We start from the raw sequence: 18,111 nt of genomic DNA, 5'->3' as shown, positions 1-18,111 counted from the left end.
AGTTTTTCATTGTTTGTCTCACTACTTTTTAAGCGGCCCGAAGAGTCAAATTTCTTCATAATATTTACTCCATTACACGACCATATGATAGAGTGGTTAGCAGGGAGAATGGCTGAATAAACAAGAATGCTACCGAAGGTAGTAGAAATGGACTAAGATCATTGCTGACACTTAAATAATTAATTAAAGGATTTTAATCAGTAAAATTTATCTTTTCCTTAATGAGTAGATCCCAAAATACCTTCACTCAGCTGAACATGGTAAGATATACATTTTAATAGTGAATGTGCCTTATACATTAATAGGATCCTCAGCCCATTATATATGTATTTTCTTATTTATAAAATTGATCACAATATAACCCATATCAGTTTCACTGACTTATGGTTGTGGGGAAAAAAGGAGAGGGAATAACATGAAAAACATACAAATAAAAATCATTAAATATATTTATAACTATTTACTGACTTACCCTTTTAAGCTCCACTTGTTGACTTTCAAATACATTCACATTTGATCTCAAGACTTACATTCTTTTCAGATAAAACAATCTCTGGACTCTCCTTCGTATTTGTTGGGTCTTGATACTATAAATAATGGGGTTCATCAAGGGTGGGAAAAGGATATAGATGTTGCCCATGAGGACATGAACCAACGGTGAGAGGTGTTTTCCAAAGCGGTGCACCATAGTCAGACCAATGATGGGGATATAGAAAACTGAAACAGCGCAGATGTGAGATACACAGGTCTGCAAGGACTTGATTCTCTCCTCTCGTGATGCAATAGCTAAGACTGCATACAAGATCATGATATAGGAGATAAGTATGAGCACTGCATCCAACAATAGGTTGCTGATTACCAGGGCTAGACCATAAATGCTGTTGAAGCGGATGTCTGAACAGGCCATTCTAATTAAGTCTTGGTGCAGGCAGAAAGAGTGAGAAAGGATGTGGGGGCGGCAATAATTTAAGAACTTCAGGCGAATGATGACTGGAGGTATGAGTAAAGAACTCCTGCATAAGATTGCCACCGCAATTTTCATGATTTTGTCATTAGTTAGGATGGAAGAGTAGCGTAGCGGGTTGCAAATGGCAATGTATCGGTCAAAAGCCATAGCAAGGAGGACAGAGGACTCCACGAAGGACAGACCATGGATAAAGTAGGACTGGGCAATGCAGGAATCCAGGCTGATCTCATGAATGATCCCCCACAGGACCCCCAGCACTGTGTACATAGTAGACAGTCCCATGCACAGGTCAGTGAGGCCCAGCATGGCAAGGAGGTAAAACATGGGCTGGTGTAGGCTTGGCTCAGTCCGGATCACATGCAGCACCATGCAGTTTCCCAGGAAGACCATGGCATAAATGGAGGAGAAAGGGATGGAGATCCAGAGATAGTGAACCTCAAGGCCAGGAAAACCAGTGAGAATAAATCTGGAACTACTGACATTCAAGATAGAGATGCGAGACATTAGTAGAAGATTGAAAATATTTCTAGAGAGATGTTACAAGTTAGATCAGTTTATGCTCCTCTAATTTCTAGTAACACTTGTCAGCTTTTGAGAAGAAAATAAATTAAAATATAATACAGTTTCCTTAAGTGTCATAAACTTAGAAAAACAGAGACCTGCTTCTGTATTCTTTAAGGTAAAAATCCATTGTCTAGACAGAGATTTTCCAGGACCAGTGGCTATGTATGCCAAGAAACTAGGGGGGTTTTATGCAGAAATAATGATGCTAATGGGATTTGGATTTGGAGCTGGACTTCTGGGAGTCTTTGTTCATTCCTCAAAGAAGGTAACAGCCACGGCTGTTATTATCCTCAGTAAAATATGGAATGCATTGCTAATACTTCTCGAGTACCAAAAATGTTTCTGTCACTATTCCCAAGGGGCTATAAGACCCCAGAGGAAACAAACTGATTAAAGTAAACTAACTTGCAGAACATTACAATTTAGTTGAGAGAAACCTAACAAACTAAGAAATCAGAACTTTTTTTTTTTTTTTTACATATTCCACATTGTTTAGCCCCCTCTAAATCATTTATCCTTTTTAGTTGTACTTCATTATATTTTTCTTTATTTTTATGTACCTCATTATTCTGCATGAGATTCCTCCTTTATCTGGTCCTCTGTGTTTTTATCCCTTTTATCTTTTTATATAACATAAATGACATTTTAAACTGTCATTTAAACCAAACCAATACTTCATCTCAGGTGATAGCTGGAAAGAGAATGGCTAAATCATATGGTACGTATTTATTTAACTTTCTAAAATACTTGCCAATGTGTCTTCCAAGGCAAGTTACCATCTGACATTCAGGCCAGCAGTGTATGAGAATTACAGTTCCTCCACATCTAGGCCAATACCTTGTATGGTCAGATTTTTTGGTTTTCTTTTGCTTTGCTATATTAATAGATGTGTAGTGATATATCACTATGGTTTTAAATTGTCTTTCCCTTATGATTCTTTTGCATCTTTTTACATGCTTATTTGTTATATATACAAGTCTTGGTGAAATGGTTATTCAAATAATTTTTCTTTTGTGATGAAGTTCCTTTCTTATTGAGTTTGTAGAGTTCTTTACACATTTAAATTACAAAACCCTTAGGAGACACTTGATTTGCAAATAGTTATTTTCAGGTTGCAAATTGTCCTTTATTTCTCCTAACAGTGACTTTTGCAAAGCAATTTTTTTCATGTTGACAAACTCCAATTTATATATCTTTTTCTTTGAAGGTATATGTTATGTTATGTTTACAAACTCTGTGTCAAATCCAGGGTCACAAGTCTTCCTTCCTTTGCTCCTAGAAGTGTTATATTGTACTTTTAGTTCTATAATCCATTTTGTTTATTTGACAGAGATCACAAGTAGGCAGAGAGGCAGGCAGAGAGAGAGAGAGAGAGGAGGAAGCAGGCTCCCCGCTGAGCAGAGAGCCTGATGTGGGGCTCGACCCTGGGATCATGACCTGAGCCGAAGGCAGAGGCTTTAACCCACTGAGCCACCCAGGCGCCCCTATAATCCATTTTGAATTGGTTTCTGTAAATGGTATCAAGTTTGTTTCTGTCTTCCAGCACTTTCATTTTGAAAAAGGCTACACTTTTTTTTTTTAAATCAAGTGTCTTATTTCTTGTTTTTAATTTATTTTTTATTTATTTTCAGACAGTATTCATTATTTTTTCACCACACCCAGTGCTCCATGCAATCTGTGCCCTCTATAATACCCACCACCTGGTACCCTGACCTCCCACCCCTCGCCACTTCAAACCTCTCAGTTTGTTTTTCAGAGTCCATAGTCTCTCATGGTTCACCTCCCTTTCCAATTTCCCCCAACCCCCTTCTCCTCTCTAACTCCCCATGTCCTCCATGCTATTTGTTAAGCTCCACAAATAAGTGAAACTATATGACAACTGACTCTCTCTGCTTGACTTATTTCACTCAGCATAATCTCCTCCAGTCCTGTCCATTTTGATACAAAAGTTGGGTATTCATCCTTTCTGGCTACGCTTTCTCAATTGGTTTGGCTTTGAACTTCGACCAAAAATCATTTGAATGCATTTATGTGGTGTATCTGACCTCTCTAGTCTGGTGTTAATCTATGTCTCCCTTCTTCCACCACACCATCCTATCTTGATTATTGTGGCTTTATAAGAAAAGTCTTAAAATGCAGCAAGGTTCTCTAAATTTGTTCTGGCTACCACCATTCTTTTGCCCATACCTATAAATATTGGGATACATTTGTAAATATGTGCATAAAACTTGTAGAGAAGTTGATTGAGAGTGTGTTAAACTAGAAAATAAAATTGGGGAAAAATCAGCATGTCTTTCAATGCATTACTATGGAACATATTTAAATCGGTCTATTCTTTGATCTTTCCATTACTATTATTTGGTTTTCATTCTAGCATTTTGAACATTTTTTTTAGATTTAATGCCAAATATTTTATTTTGGGGGTGCAATTATAATGGAATTTTTTTTTAATTTCAGAATCAAACTGTTATGCTTCTGGTTTCTGTTCTGACATGTAAAGGCCTCAGAAGTTCCCATTTTTATAGCAACAATAATAAAAACTAAACAAATTGAAAATCATTCTTTTCTCAAACCGATCAGAGAACTGAAGTTACAGGGCAAACCATAGTCTAGAAGTACAAAAGAAAGGCGAATAAAGAGAATGACAAAAGAAGCCGAGGGAAATATAAATGCTTATATAAAATAAAATACTTAATCAGCACTGTTGATGAAGTTCAGGGTGCTCAGTATGGGTTAACATGAAAGGGAGTGGGTTCTGCAGACTCTAATAACATGGCAGTGTACTTTTATGAACTTTACTTCAAAGAACCCACAAAATTCTTCCAGTGAAAAGCCAAGGGAAAAAAAAATCATCTTGTGTCTGTAGCGGGGGAAGTTGCAATTAGCCATTTTGGAACACATCCAGTGTGGTGTCCCTGAGAAAGGACTACTTTCCAGTAGAAGAGACTTTGCTAGTGTCCATCTTAGGCAGAGGGAAAAAGGGAATCACCGGCTCCGGCTCTCTGTAGCCTTCCTATCTCACCCAAAAGGGAGGGAAAAGCAAATTAACACAAGTAAATATGATAACCTAAAGACTCAGGCCCACCAAAAGACAGACTTGCCATAAGGTAAAAGAATGTTTTCCCTCTCTCACTTCTTTCCACAATATCAACAAGGCTTGATATATCAACAGTGGGTTATAGCTGAGAAGTTGCAAGGTGCACACTCTATTTAAGGTATTCTTAGGAAAACTAAAGACAAAAGTAGAGACAAAAATAATAGAGGAATTTGAAAGCTTCAGCATGTATGACTCCAGTAAATGTTTAATGTTCCAACCTGTAGCTAGTTTAATATAAAACCATACACTGAATGGTTATGCATCTTAGTACCTATCATTGATGTATTTTGTCCATCCTTCAACAAAAGCTTATTGCTAACCGCCTGCTAAAAAGAAACCAAGATACAATATGAAGATACAAAGCAGACATCATAACCAGACTCAGATACGAGTCACATTCATAAAGAAGGAACTGAAAATTACTATGATTAATATGGTAAGGGCATGGATAGAAAACATATACAATGTACAATAACAGATGGATAATGTAAGCAAGGAGATGGAAATTCTATGAAAAAAATCAAAATAAAATGCTAGAAATAAAAAACACCTTAACAGAAATAAAGAATGACTTCGATGATAACATCAGCAGACTGGCAATGCTGTGTAATGAATCAGTGAATCATATACATCAACAGAACTTTCAAAAATCAATGTAATATTAATTTCAGGTATACAACACATTGATTCAATTATTATATGCATCACCCTGTTCTTGGTGTATTTAGTGCCATGTTTTAAGAATTTTTGTAATTTGGGTAGTTATTTCACTATTTAAAATGGCCTCCAAGCACAGTGCTGAAGTTTTTCCAGCATTCTTAAGTGCAAGAAGGCTGTTGACATACCTTATAGATAAAATATGTGTGTGCATGAGATAAACTTCCTTCAGGCATGATTTATAATAATGGTGTATGTGAGTTTATGTGAGTTCAATGTGAACAAACCAATGATAGGGTACTCCTAAGGAAAGAAAAAGAGAATTCTCTCATCTGCAGGGGAGAATTCCCCAGAAAGGGCTAAAACAATGTCTTTAGTGCATGTTAAAGTGATGGAAAAGATGGAAAACCAGCTACGTTTGTGGATTCATGAGATGACAGATGGAAAAAGCTGCATAGTGGGCATCCTTCTGAGATTTAGAAATTTAGGGTCACCATACACATTAGTTGGGAAAATGTAAACCTTACTGAGCTAGTACTAGCTGGTTTGCATGTTTCAAAAGGCTATATGGCATGAAAAATGTGAAACTTCAGGCAGGACAGAATCAACAGATCAGGAAGCAGGAGAAACTTTCATTATCTGCTAAATGTTACAGGAAAACAGTTTTGTGCATAAGCAGGTTTTCAATGCTGATGAGACTGACTTGTTTCATAGTGACACTGGCAAGAGAATCTATACAACATGATGGGGTTTCTGCTAAATGCTATTAAATGCAAAATTCTGTTATACTCACTAATGTGACTAAGGTTTGTAGAAATCTTACCTTTTATTTTTCCTAGCAGTAATAGTTCAGTATTCAATGATTCCGTGTTTGTGGCAACTTTATAACCATGAATAAAGGTAATTGACTTGTGACTGTGCATTGAGATTTTCAATGTATGTATACGGAGAAATACATATGAATGTAATATCCTAGCTCATTTCCCCTATAAAAATGACTTACCTAGCATCCACATCTTAAGCTTCTAAATAGTAATCTGTATGAAAAGGCCCCTAGCTTTTTGGGAAAATAGATGCTGATAGGGCCAGCTAGGGAAAGTATGCTGAGCATACCATTATGCCAAAAATTAAAGAAGTGGTAAAACAAATGTCAAAAAGATGCAAAAGCCAAATTATGGTCCTCTTAATGACCAAATCTAGAGCAAATTGAACACTAAAAATATAATAGTGACTATAATTACCTATCAAATAAGATAAAAACAATAAAATAATTCCATAGCATCAAATACTCTCTTGCAAAATACTTTTAAAGTCAAAAGAAAATATACAACTTTACTGTAATGATTCCTGGGAGACCCAACCTTAACAAATGCTCATGTTGATCACCATGAGCATTTGGACAGATTCAAACTACATACGACATGAATATATATACATGAGAAGAATAGAACCTCATTGTCATTACATTGCTGCACAATCTGAATCTAACCATGAGGCCGAATCAAACAAACTCAGATGAGAAGCGTTCTATAAAATAGTTGACTTGTGGGGCACCTGGGTGGCTCAGTGGGTTAAAGCCTCTGCCTTTGGCTCAGGTCATGATCCCAGGGTCCTGGGATCAAGCCTTGCATCAGGCTTTCTGCTCAGCGGGAAGCCTGCTTCTCCCTCTCGCTCTGCCTGCCTCTCTGCCTACTTGTGATCTCTGTCTGTCAAATAAATAAGTAAGTAAAATCTTAAAAAAATAGTTGACGTGTAATTTTCAAAAACTTGTAAGTTATACAAATCAAGGAAATTTGAAGACATTTCACAGGGAAGAAATTTTAAAAAGTAGGAATACTAATACATACATGATTCTGAACTGTATTTTTGTTTACTATAAATTACATTGATGGTATAATTGGAGAAATTTTTTTTTAAATAAATGGGGATATAGTACATTACTAAGTATTTCTTTTTTTTTTTTTTTAAAGATTTTATTTATTTATTTGACAGGGGCTCGATCCCATGCTCGATCCCGTGCTCACTTCGGCAGCACATATACTAAAAAAAAGTGGGGCTTGATCCCAGGACCCTGAGATCATGACCTGAGCTGAAGGCAGAGGCTTAACTCACTGAGCCACTCAGGCACCCCATAATGGAAGCAAGTTTATCCGGGGTCTGAAAATTTGATAATAGTAATGTGTCCGAGTTAAGTTCATAATGATGATTATTTTATAGTTATGTAAGAGAATGTCCTTGATTATAGAAAACACACACTAAAGAATTCAGGAAGGATAGGGCATTGGGTAGAAAACATCATTAAATCATTCATGAAAATGTTCTTTGTACTTAAAACTTTCCCATAAAACTATTGAAAATATCTCAAAGAAAAAAAATAAAATGTGACCAAAATAGAGAAATGGAGAAAAGTTTTTTTTTTTAAATAAAAGATATATTTCTTAAAGATATATTTGTTTATTTTAGAGAGACATGAGCATGCATGAGTTGGGGCAGGGAAAGAATCTTCAAGTGGATTCCCTGCCAAGTGTAGAGCCCAACACAGGGCTCGATCCCACAGCCCCTGAGATCATGACCTAAGCCAAAACCAAGTCAGACGTTTAACTGACTGAGCCACCCAGGTGCCCCATTTCTTTCTTTTTTTTCCCCCTTTTTTTCCTTTTATTTATTTATTTATTTGTTTGTTTATTTATTTATTAAACTTGAGAGAAAGCAAGTAGGGGAGGTGCACTGAGAGAGGGAGAGAATCTCAAGCAGACTTCTTGCTTAGCATGGAGTCCCCACATAGGGCTTGATCTCTTGACCCTGAGATCATGACCTGAGCAGAAATAGGAGTCATTTTCTTAACCAACTAAGGCACTGAGGCACCCCAGTTATCTATAACTTTTTTATACAGCACTGGTGATTTATTATACAGATAATAAAGAGAAGAAAATATTTTAACTATTTCACTCATGAGAGCATAATTAACGTTGTACTATTGACACTCAAGTGAATGTCAATATATTTTGTGTCATTTTTACAGTATTTTTCCAAATGTTTTATATATGGTTCTTCATATTATGCCTCTCTAAAAGGAGACAAATTTTTCAGGGGCTCAGAAAAGGGAGAAATGTTTACTGAGGAAGTCAGTGAACAATAAAAATGAAATTTAGGGAAAAAATGAATAAACCTCATGTAAAACTTATGTAAATATTTTGGTTGATTTCAAACTGAAATAAAGACTAAAGATTCTTCTGGTACTATTTTTTCCTTTGGGTATTTACTTCTTGCTTTTTTCTGAGTAGGTAGTAAATTTTTAGTCAACACGGTTATTCTTTCTCCCTCGAGAATTAAAAAGATCTGTGGTCCCTAGACAATGTGGCCTTTTACCCATTCCTCTCAGTCCCAGGGACTCAAACTACTACCCTGCAGTGAGTGGCTGGATGGGATCTCTCACTTGCGTCAGCCTCCAAATGGGAATGGTGGCCTCCCAGGAGCCTGGGTCCACGTGACCCACGCAATCCTGTTCATTCCTTTCTCATAAATCTGAGCGTTCTGGCTCCCGGTGCCACAGTCACTGGCAAGAAGACAGTGTTCAGGGGGCTTCCTCGGGAGCAGCACAGCAGGAACAGCCCTATGCCCCTCAAGAACTTTAGCTACTGTCACCTGCTGTGTGTCCTACAAGTGACTCAGAAGGATTAAAAGAGAATGAAGTTAATGATCTAATTTGCCCAAAATGGTCAGGGCATTGACTTGCTTCTATGACCTGAGACCAACTATCAAGGAACTTTCTTGGGAAATCATCCTAGGCTGTGGCTTCTCCTGTAGAGTGGAGCTTTCATGGGATTCTACAATGTGCCTTACCTGTGCTACAGTGTGAGTAGCTGTGTCATACTCCACTACTCTCAGCACAGCAGATCATTGGACAAAACTGGTCAGTAAATATCAATCTTCTCTGGAAAATTACCTTCACATAATCATGTCTGCTTCTTCTGCTTCCATTATCAACACCTCAGTATTCATTCTCACAGGATTCCCTGGCCTAGACCAGTACTATCCCTGGTTTTCAATTCCCTTCTCCTCTATCTATGCTGTGGTTTTCCTGGGAAACTGCCTGGTGCTGCATGTGATCCGGACAGAGCAGAGCTTGCATGAGCCTATGTTCTACTTCCTGGCCATGCTGGCCCTCACTGACCTGTGCATAGGGCTTTCCACAGTGCACACGGTGCTGGGGGTCCTGTGGGGGCTCAGCCAGGAGATTGGTCTGGATGCCTGCATTTCACAGACTTACTTTGTCCACGGACTTTCCTGCACAGAGTCTGGAGTCCTTCTGGCCATGGCCTTCAATCGCTTCATTGCAATCTGCAATCCTCTACGATACACATCCATCCTGACTAACAACAGAGTCATTCATGTCATGGTGGCGATTTTGATGAGAAGTGCATTGTCCATTCTTCCTGTCATCATTCGCCTGAAGTTCTTCCATTACTGCCGCCCCCATATCCTCTCCCACTCTTTCTGCCTGCACCAGGACCTACTCCGACTTGCCTGCTCTGACATCCGCTTCAATAGCTTCTATGCCCTGGCTCTGGTGATTTGTACCTTGTTGTTGGATGCTGTGCTCATTCTCATCTCCTATGTTTTCATCTTGCATACAGTGCTGGCAATTGCATCCTGGGAGGAGAGGCTCAAGTCCTTGCAGACCTGTCTATCCCACATCTGTGCTGTCCTGGTTTTTTACATCCCCATCATTGGCCTTACCATGGTGCACCGCTTTGGAAAGCATCTCTCACCTTCCGTTCATGCGCTTATGGGCAATATCTATATTCTCTTTCCACCCCTGATGAATCCAATCATCTACAGTGTAAAGACCCAGCAGATCCGAAGCCGGATGAAGAAGTGGTTTTCCCTAAAAATGAAGTAGGAACCTTGGATGCAATCAGTAAGAATGTTTAAGGTCAGAAGAGTGAAGCCACCTCCCATATGTGCAACAACTTGCAATATAAATAATAATTATTATAACATTTTATTGTTTAATGAGGACTTGAGTGTTAAAGAACTTGAGGCTTTTCAATACAAGAGGGAAAATAGAACTAATTTTTAAAATACACATTCCAGAAAATATTTCTGAATGTCTGCTGTAGAATAATCATGGCCATCATATAAGGAACAAGTGTCTCTGCATTTTGTTGACATGTTCTTGAAACATGGTTGCTATATGAAAATCATGACTCTCCATTATTCAATATTTTCATTCCATTTAGACCCTCTTCCTCCTCAATTTTGGACACATGCTTATTGCTTAGATTCTTCCATTAATTAGTCCTTATACCACAATACATAATATGGTGAAATTGGACTTTCTTCATTCCTATAGGTGAGGTGCAGAACATCTGAAACTATAATGTTGAGCTTTCCCCCACCTCTATTATTTTTTCCCCATTAGTGACAAATGCAAGTCTATCAAAGGAATTTTGAAATAAAAAAATATGGAATCCAACTACCCAAAAGACTTTATTATCACTTTTTCCCATGCTATAAATATTACCTTTTCCACATAAAAATTTCATTCTTCACTTTTTCACTGAGTATCATTGGGATTTTTTTCCATTGGGATTTCTTAATGGTATTTTAAATTCTCCATAGTATACAGAAAAGATTTTAGTTTGAAAGTTCTGCAAAAGCAGGATTGAGAACTGATGATACCTCCCTTAGAGCAATGGTTGTGAAAAGAGAATATCAGATAAGGGATAGAAGAATATTTAGGATCTATGGACACACCTTAATAACTGCAGGTGCCTTGCTGAACAGAGTAGCTTCATACTTGATGCTCATGTTTCTAGTTTGTGAAATCAAATTGGTGATGTGTCTTTCAATGAGATAGTGACAAAGAAAGAGCATTATTTATGCAAGTGGAGATAGTGGAAACTACATTGAACATATGAACATTGAACATGAAGAATCTGTGGAGCATTAATAAAATCCATTACAAATATTGAGTAAGTACCCTCAGTGTTTCAGACACAGTGCTAGGCATTGCTCAGGTACAGGAAAACTGTGGAGAGCAAAAAGAGCATTTTGCCTTCAGTATAAGAAATGACACAAATACAAATTTTTAATCATACATCCAAATTAAAAATTCTGAAAAATACCATTATTGAGAAATCAGGAGAGCAGTGACAGGCTTAACTGGGGATGTAATAAGAGTACAGAGGAATTGGTGACTGCCCTGTAATGTATAGTTGAGGCTTCAAAACAACCAGAGGAAAATAAAAAAGAAGTTTTCAGTCAATCAGAAGAAGAAACAAAAACACTGAAAATACATCAGACTGTATGAAAAGCAAGCAAATACCTGAGATTCAGGTATTTGAGATTCAGACATAAAGGTTGAAATGCAGACAGAAGCAATGTTAGGAAAGATTAAGTTTTAATCCTTAGGGTGATATGTAAGTACTTATGAATTGCAATCAGAATGGTGAAATAATCAATCGTGTATGTTAAGAAAGTCAGTCTTGTGCCAAATTGATGAGAAGGACATGAGGTGACAGCAGAAGACCAGAGAGGAGTGTCTTAATAAAAGGATACAGTAGCTATTGAATAAGGGTTCACTCAGAGAGTTGCAAGAAGTAGGCACATACCAGATATATTTAATTGGTAGGCTCAAAAGGTCTGGTAATTGATTGACTGTCAGGGATAAGAGACACGGAGGTGCCAGCCATGTTTATATTTTTGAGATGAGAAACTCCAGAGATCCTATAGCCACTTACTGAGATAAGCAAGGTTCAGGCGCATGGGACTTGATTTTGATGTAGGCTTTTCAATTTATTGTTCTTCCCAGGCTTCACTGAAGAAGAGATGTCCAGCAGAGGTTTGATATAGGTATCAGGTAGCTGATGAGAAGAGTAAACCTGGATAATGAATTTGAAAGTCATGATCATGAACATGGTATTTGAGATCATGAAGGTGGATAACTTGATCAAGTGTGAGTATGAGTATGCTATAATACTTGAACATTAAAATACAATATAGTTGAACCACCAAAGATAGTTTGAAAAGGATATGATAATAACTAGGGGAGCATTATATCAATGAATCCAAATGGAAAGGTGTTTTAAAGATAGGTATGAGTATACCAAAATCATGTGAGAATGACCAAAATTTATTGAAATATAATTAACATCACCATAGAAATCAGCATTTTTAGTATATTTTTCAATTTTTCTCCACAATCTAATTTTAGAAATAAGTCACTCAAAACAGAAAACTTGTACCTATTTAGAATCATTTTCTATTTTCAACCCCAGTCTTTGACTACCACTTAATCTCCTTACTGTCTGTATAGATTTTCCAGTCTGAATATGTCTTACAAATAGAAACATACAAGGCATTTTTTTTTGTTGTTTTTTGGTTTTGTTCTTGTTTTTGTTTGACTTCTTTACTTGTGCATAATGCTTTTGATGTCCATCTATGTTGTAACACATATCAGTGTTCCAAATCTTTGCTGAAAAGTACAGGATCATATATATATGAAAACCTCTATTTTAAATGATTAAAGAGCTAATACTTATTCATCAAGAGTAGGACCATTTTCTACTTGGTCCTACTCTTGATGAATAAGTATTAGCTCTTTAATCATTTAAAATAGAGGTTTTCATATATAGAGAACTACCCTATGACCCAGAAATCATACTACTTGGTATTTTCCCTAAAGATACAAATGTAGTAATCCAAAGGGGCACATGCACCCGAATGTTTATAGCAGCAATGTCCATAATAGCCGAACTATGGAAAGAACTTAAACGTCCACTAACAGATGCATGGATAAAGGAGATGTGGTACATAAATATATAGATATAGGTATCTATATCTATATATATGCAATGAAATACTATGCAGCCATCAAAAGAAATGAAATCTTGTCATTTGCAGCAATGTGGGTGGAACTAGAGGGTATTATGCTAAGTGAAATAAGTCAATCAGAGAAAGACAATTATCATATGATCTCTTTGATATGAGGAATTTGAGAGGTGGGGTGGAGGTGGTGGAGGGTAGGGAAGGAAAAATGAAACAAGATGGGACTGGGGAGGGAGACAAACTATAAGACTCTTAATCTCAGGAAATAAACAGAGTTGCTGAGGGGTAGGGGGTGGGGGAAGAGATAAAATGGCTGGGTGATGGACATTGGGAAGGGTATGTATTATGGTGAGTGCTGTGAAATGTGTAAGATTGATGATTCACAGACATGTGCACCTGAAACAAATAATATATTATGTTAATAAAAAAATTTTTAAAAAGAAAGTGGAGAATAAAAAATGATAAGATATTTAAAGTGTACATTGTGGTAATCTGATTAATTTATTTTTTACTGATTATTTTATCTTTTAGACTATAAATATTTGAAGGATGGGGTCTATTCTGTTGGTTTCACTTTCATTTTTTTTTTTACTACTCTATCCTCAATAGCATTAACCAGGATTCAAAGTGCATTCTCAATATAATTTTTCTTTAAAAATGAGTTAGTAAATGAATTCTGAATGAATATATTGGCACTGCTATATATTTTTTCCATAACTTTTTGTATTTTTGTGTTTGTAAGAAGATTGTGAATTTCATCTTCGTGAAGAATACATGTCCAGCGATGTTTATGGGGCTTAAAAGCATTAATTTAGCATTAGTTTGTCCAGAATTGTCTGCATTCTGACACATTTGGAATTATCTTTAAATTTATATAAATAGTGGGATACTTGAACTGTATATATTCTTCTAATTATGTGGGAAAATCACTAACTAACTGCCCCCACCAATTGTAGTATACTGTCTTCTAGACAGAAGCAATAGTAAGTGTTACTCTCACCATGCCTCTGCCAAGCAAATCTAAATATCACCATATTGCAATAGAGAGTTTAAATCAATAAATTCATAATTCCATGGGATTAGAAGGACTTCTAATCCTATTACACAATGATCTTGAATGTATTGTCTAATTTACTTGTTTCACATAGGATTTTTAATATAATCCAGAAATGCTCTATATGTCTGTTTTCATTTTTCTCCAATTAGATGTGAACCATCTTGAGGACAAAGACAATTTCTGATTCATTATTATGCTCTTTGTGTTTTAGAATCCAATTATCAAATCTCATTCAAAAAAAAAATCTCACTTTTCTGATAGAACCCTATTGATATTACACCTATATTAGGATTACTGCAAACATAAATCTCCAAGACTTAAACTATCTTCTATCAGTGTAACAATCCCTATAGGATTAATCTTGCCTCACTCTGGAAGCTGCACCTACTTCTTCAACTGATTGTAAGATATCTTTGTATTAGTTTTCTATTGCTACTATAACAAATTACCCCAAATCTAGTTGTTTAATAAGCACAAATTTATTATCTTACAATGCTGGAAGTTAGAAGTCCAAAATGGGTCAGTGGGGTTCTGTTCTTTTAGATAATATAAAGGAAAATCTAATTTCTAGAGGTGGTCTTCATTCTTCAGCTGTAGCCTTAATATGACATTTACTTCTGTTGTCCCTTATCTGTTCTAAGTCTGACCCTTAGACCTCTGTATTACAAGGACCCTATGATTACATAATTCTACCTAGATAATGCAGAAAAATCTCCCCATCTCAAGTTCCTTAACTTAATTACATCTGCACCCTTTTGCCATGTGAGCTAGCTAATATATTCATAAGTCATGGAGTAAAACATAAACACTTTCAGTCTACCACAATCTCCATTTTTAAATTTCTATATTTAACTCCTTTGATTTGGAATCTATAGGGATACTTTTGTTTATTTCCTTTTAGTTGGAGGGGAATGTTATAAGAACTTTATATTTGTTGTGACAAAATATACATAATAAAAAATTTACAATTTTGGGGCGCCTGGGTGGCTCAGTGGGTTAAGCCGCTGCCTTCGGCTCAGGTCATGATCACAGGTTCCTGGGATCTAGCCCCGCATTGGGCTCTCTGCTCAGCCGGGAGCCTGCTTCCTTCTCTCTCTCTCTCTGCCTGCCTCTCTGCCTGCTTGTGATCTCTCTCTGTCAAATAAATAAAATCTTTTAAAAAAAATTTACAATTGTCATTATCTTTCAGTGCACAGTTCAGTGGTATTAAATATTTACATTGATGTTCAGTGGTATTAAATATTTACATTGATGTATAGCATCACTACCATGCATCTCCACAGCCTTTTCATTACCTTAGACTAAAACTCTGTACCAGTTAAACAATAAAGACTCATTTTGCCCTACCTCAGCCCCTGGCAACCACCGTTCTATATTCTGTCTCTGTGAGTTTGAGTATTCCATGTACCTCATTTAAATGGAGTCATACAGTAATTTCCCTTTTTTTATCTAGTTTATTTCACTTAGTATATTGTCTTTAAGTTTCATTCATACTATAACCAGTGTCAGAATTACTTTTCTTTTTAAGGCTAAACAATATTAAGTTGTATGAATATATCACATTTTGTTTATCCATACACATTTGTACTGTTTGCATTTTTTAGTTATTGTGAACAATGCTGCTATGAACATTGGAGGACTAAGACTGTTCAAGACCTTGCTTTCCATTCATCTGGGTATGCAATCAGAACTGGGATTGCTAGATCATATGGTAATTCTATATTGACTTCTTTCAGGAACTGTATACTGTTTCCCACAGCATTTTCTGTACCAACTAACAATGCACAAAGGTTCCAATTTTTCTGCATGCTTCCCAACACTTGTTATTTTCTTGGTTTTATTTGTTTGCTAGTCTGTTGTTGTTGTTGTTTGTTTGCTTTTTTGTTTTTGTTTTTGTTTTTTTATAATAATCATCCTAATGATTGTAAACTGGCATCACATTGTGGTTTTTATTTTCATTCACTAATGATTAGTGATAATGGGCATCTTTACATGTGGTAACTACTCAATTATATATATTTTTCAGAGAAGTGTTTATTCAAGTCCTTTGCTCATTTTTTGGAAATTTGCTTTTTGTTGTTTTTAAGTTGTAGGATTTATGGCTCAGTCAGTTAAAGCAGCTAGCTCTTGGTTTAGGCTCAGGTCATGGGCTCAGTGTTCTGGGATGAACCTACCTTGAGCCTAGATGTGCTCCAAGCTCAGTGGGGAGTGTGATTAAGGAATCCCTCTCCCCTCTTCCTCACCACTTCCCCTGCTTGTACGTGCTCTCTCTCTCTATCTCTCTTTCTCTCAAATAAATGAAGAAAAAAGGGGGGAAAAGGATCGCTAGATTTACTCACTCACCCCTAAATGCTGTCTCATATAAACCTGATGACAAAAAGTTTTCTTTATGTCATTTTATTTTTCAGAGATGTAGAATTCTGCCCAAATATAATGGTAAACTCCAAACATAGGCCAAGGTCCTACTTACCCCTATGGCCAGTCTGTTACCTTTGCGGCACTCTTTGAGACAGAGATGAATTATAAGATAATCAGTTCTCTACTACTTAATAGCTTCAAGTGTTTTTGATCATGTTAATTAGCTATAGCTTGGATGATGCTAGAAAATGTAAATTGAATAATATTTAATAAATTGTTAAGTATGTGAGCTCATGGTAGTTTACTGTGATTGAAGTGGGTAAGTAAGCAAAGATTAGGAAAATATGGTTTTGTGTAAACATAAGGAGAAGAAGTATTTCACCAATTAAAGAAGAGGGAAATCAGTTCTGTCCAAAGACATAGCAGCATGACTTTGGAAAAAAATATTAGTACAAACAATGGTTTTCTATTTTCCTTTTTCAATTTTATGATCATCAAGAGTTATATGTTTTGTTTCTTCTTTATTGACTTATAAACTCAGACAGGGTATCAAAAAATGAAGCAGAAATGTGAAAACTGCCCAGATAACAGAGTTTTAAATTCATGGCATCTAACAAACATATGTACATTAGCCATCATTTATTATGTGTTTGTTACATATCGTGTTGTATATCATGAGTTTTCATAAATACACAAAATTGTTTTCACAACTCTAAGTATTATTGTTTTCATAGATGAGAGGAATACTGTAATAAAATTTGAGTCGTTTGGCCATTGTCACACAAGTCGAGGAAGACCCTGGTATAGATCACTGTTTTGATAAGAAAAAATTAATGATTTTTATTTTGCTCCTTTATGTCCTTCAGAAATACCATAGGTCATTTCACAGGAGGAATCCCAGTCTTAGAATCCTATCCTCACATTCATTATTTTATGATAAGACTGCCTTTCCTCTCCCACACAGAATCTAAAGCAAGTCTATGCAACACACCTTTTCTCAGTCTCTATTAGTCACAACGGGAATTAGGAAAAAAACAATAACCAATGTATTTATAGTGAATAAAAAAGTACAGAACATGTTTCCTTTATACATTCTTTCCTTCAACAATGGAGATGAAGATCCTTGCCTGTAGACTTATATCACACATCCCGACTGGACAGGTCTTGTTTGGGTTCTCTGTGTGCAAAGCATTCACCATCACATTTCTTATATATGCTTTCTCCATATAAAAACAGTAATAATGACAATAATAAAAGGAGAATTGAATAAAGTTGTGGTCTGCGGAGAAGACAATTTTATCACTTCCCATTCCTAGGGAGAATTGTAACATAGCCCTTGCTACAAGATGGTACTATTTTTGTTCTATATTGGCCTATGAAAATGATTTCTTCATCCATGATAAAGCATGAGAAGTGCAAACACATACGAAGATTGTGAGTATATGTCCTCATAGGTTCCTGAGAGATCTAGAGAGAAGTATGGAGAAGATGCAAAGGCAGTTCAGGGAACTGAAACTGTAAATGTATGGAAGGGATTGTTAGTTCCAAGCAAGTATCAGTTCTGACCAGACATTCTGA

At 36.3% G+C, this 18,111-nt stretch overlaps 2 protein-coding genes across 2 annotated transcripts; one reads left to right on the top strand and one right to left on the bottom strand.

The window, feature by feature from the left end:
* Nucleotides 1-526: 526 nt before the first annotated feature.
* LOC132011549 (olfactory receptor 51V1-like) lies at nucleotides 527-1,471 on the bottom strand. The gene has a single exon (XM_059390311.1). It carries the CDS (start codon nucleotides 1,469-1,471, stop codon nucleotides 527-529), a length of 945 nt encoding a protein of 314 aa, XP_059246294.1.
* Nucleotides 1,472-9,243: 7,772 nt separating this feature from the next.
* LOC132014820 (olfactory receptor 51V1-like) lies at nucleotides 9,244-10,188 on the top strand. Its single transcript, XM_059395563.1, has one exon. The coding sequence runs from the start codon at nucleotides 9,244-9,246 to the stop codon at nucleotides 10,186-10,188; it is 945 nt and encodes a 314-aa protein (XP_059251546.1).
* The last annotated feature ends 7,923 nt before the right edge of the window (nucleotides 10,189-18,111 follow it).

Source organism: Mustela nigripes, chromosome 1 (genome assembly GCF_022355385.1).
Source record: "Mustela nigripes isolate SB6536 chromosome 1, MUSNIG.SB6536, whole genome shotgun sequence".
Taxonomy (NCBI): domain Eukaryota; kingdom Metazoa; phylum Chordata; class Mammalia; order Carnivora; family Mustelidae; genus Mustela; species Mustela nigripes.
Note: the sequence above shows the minus strand (reverse complement) of the source record. Positions and strands in the feature narration are given on the sequence as shown.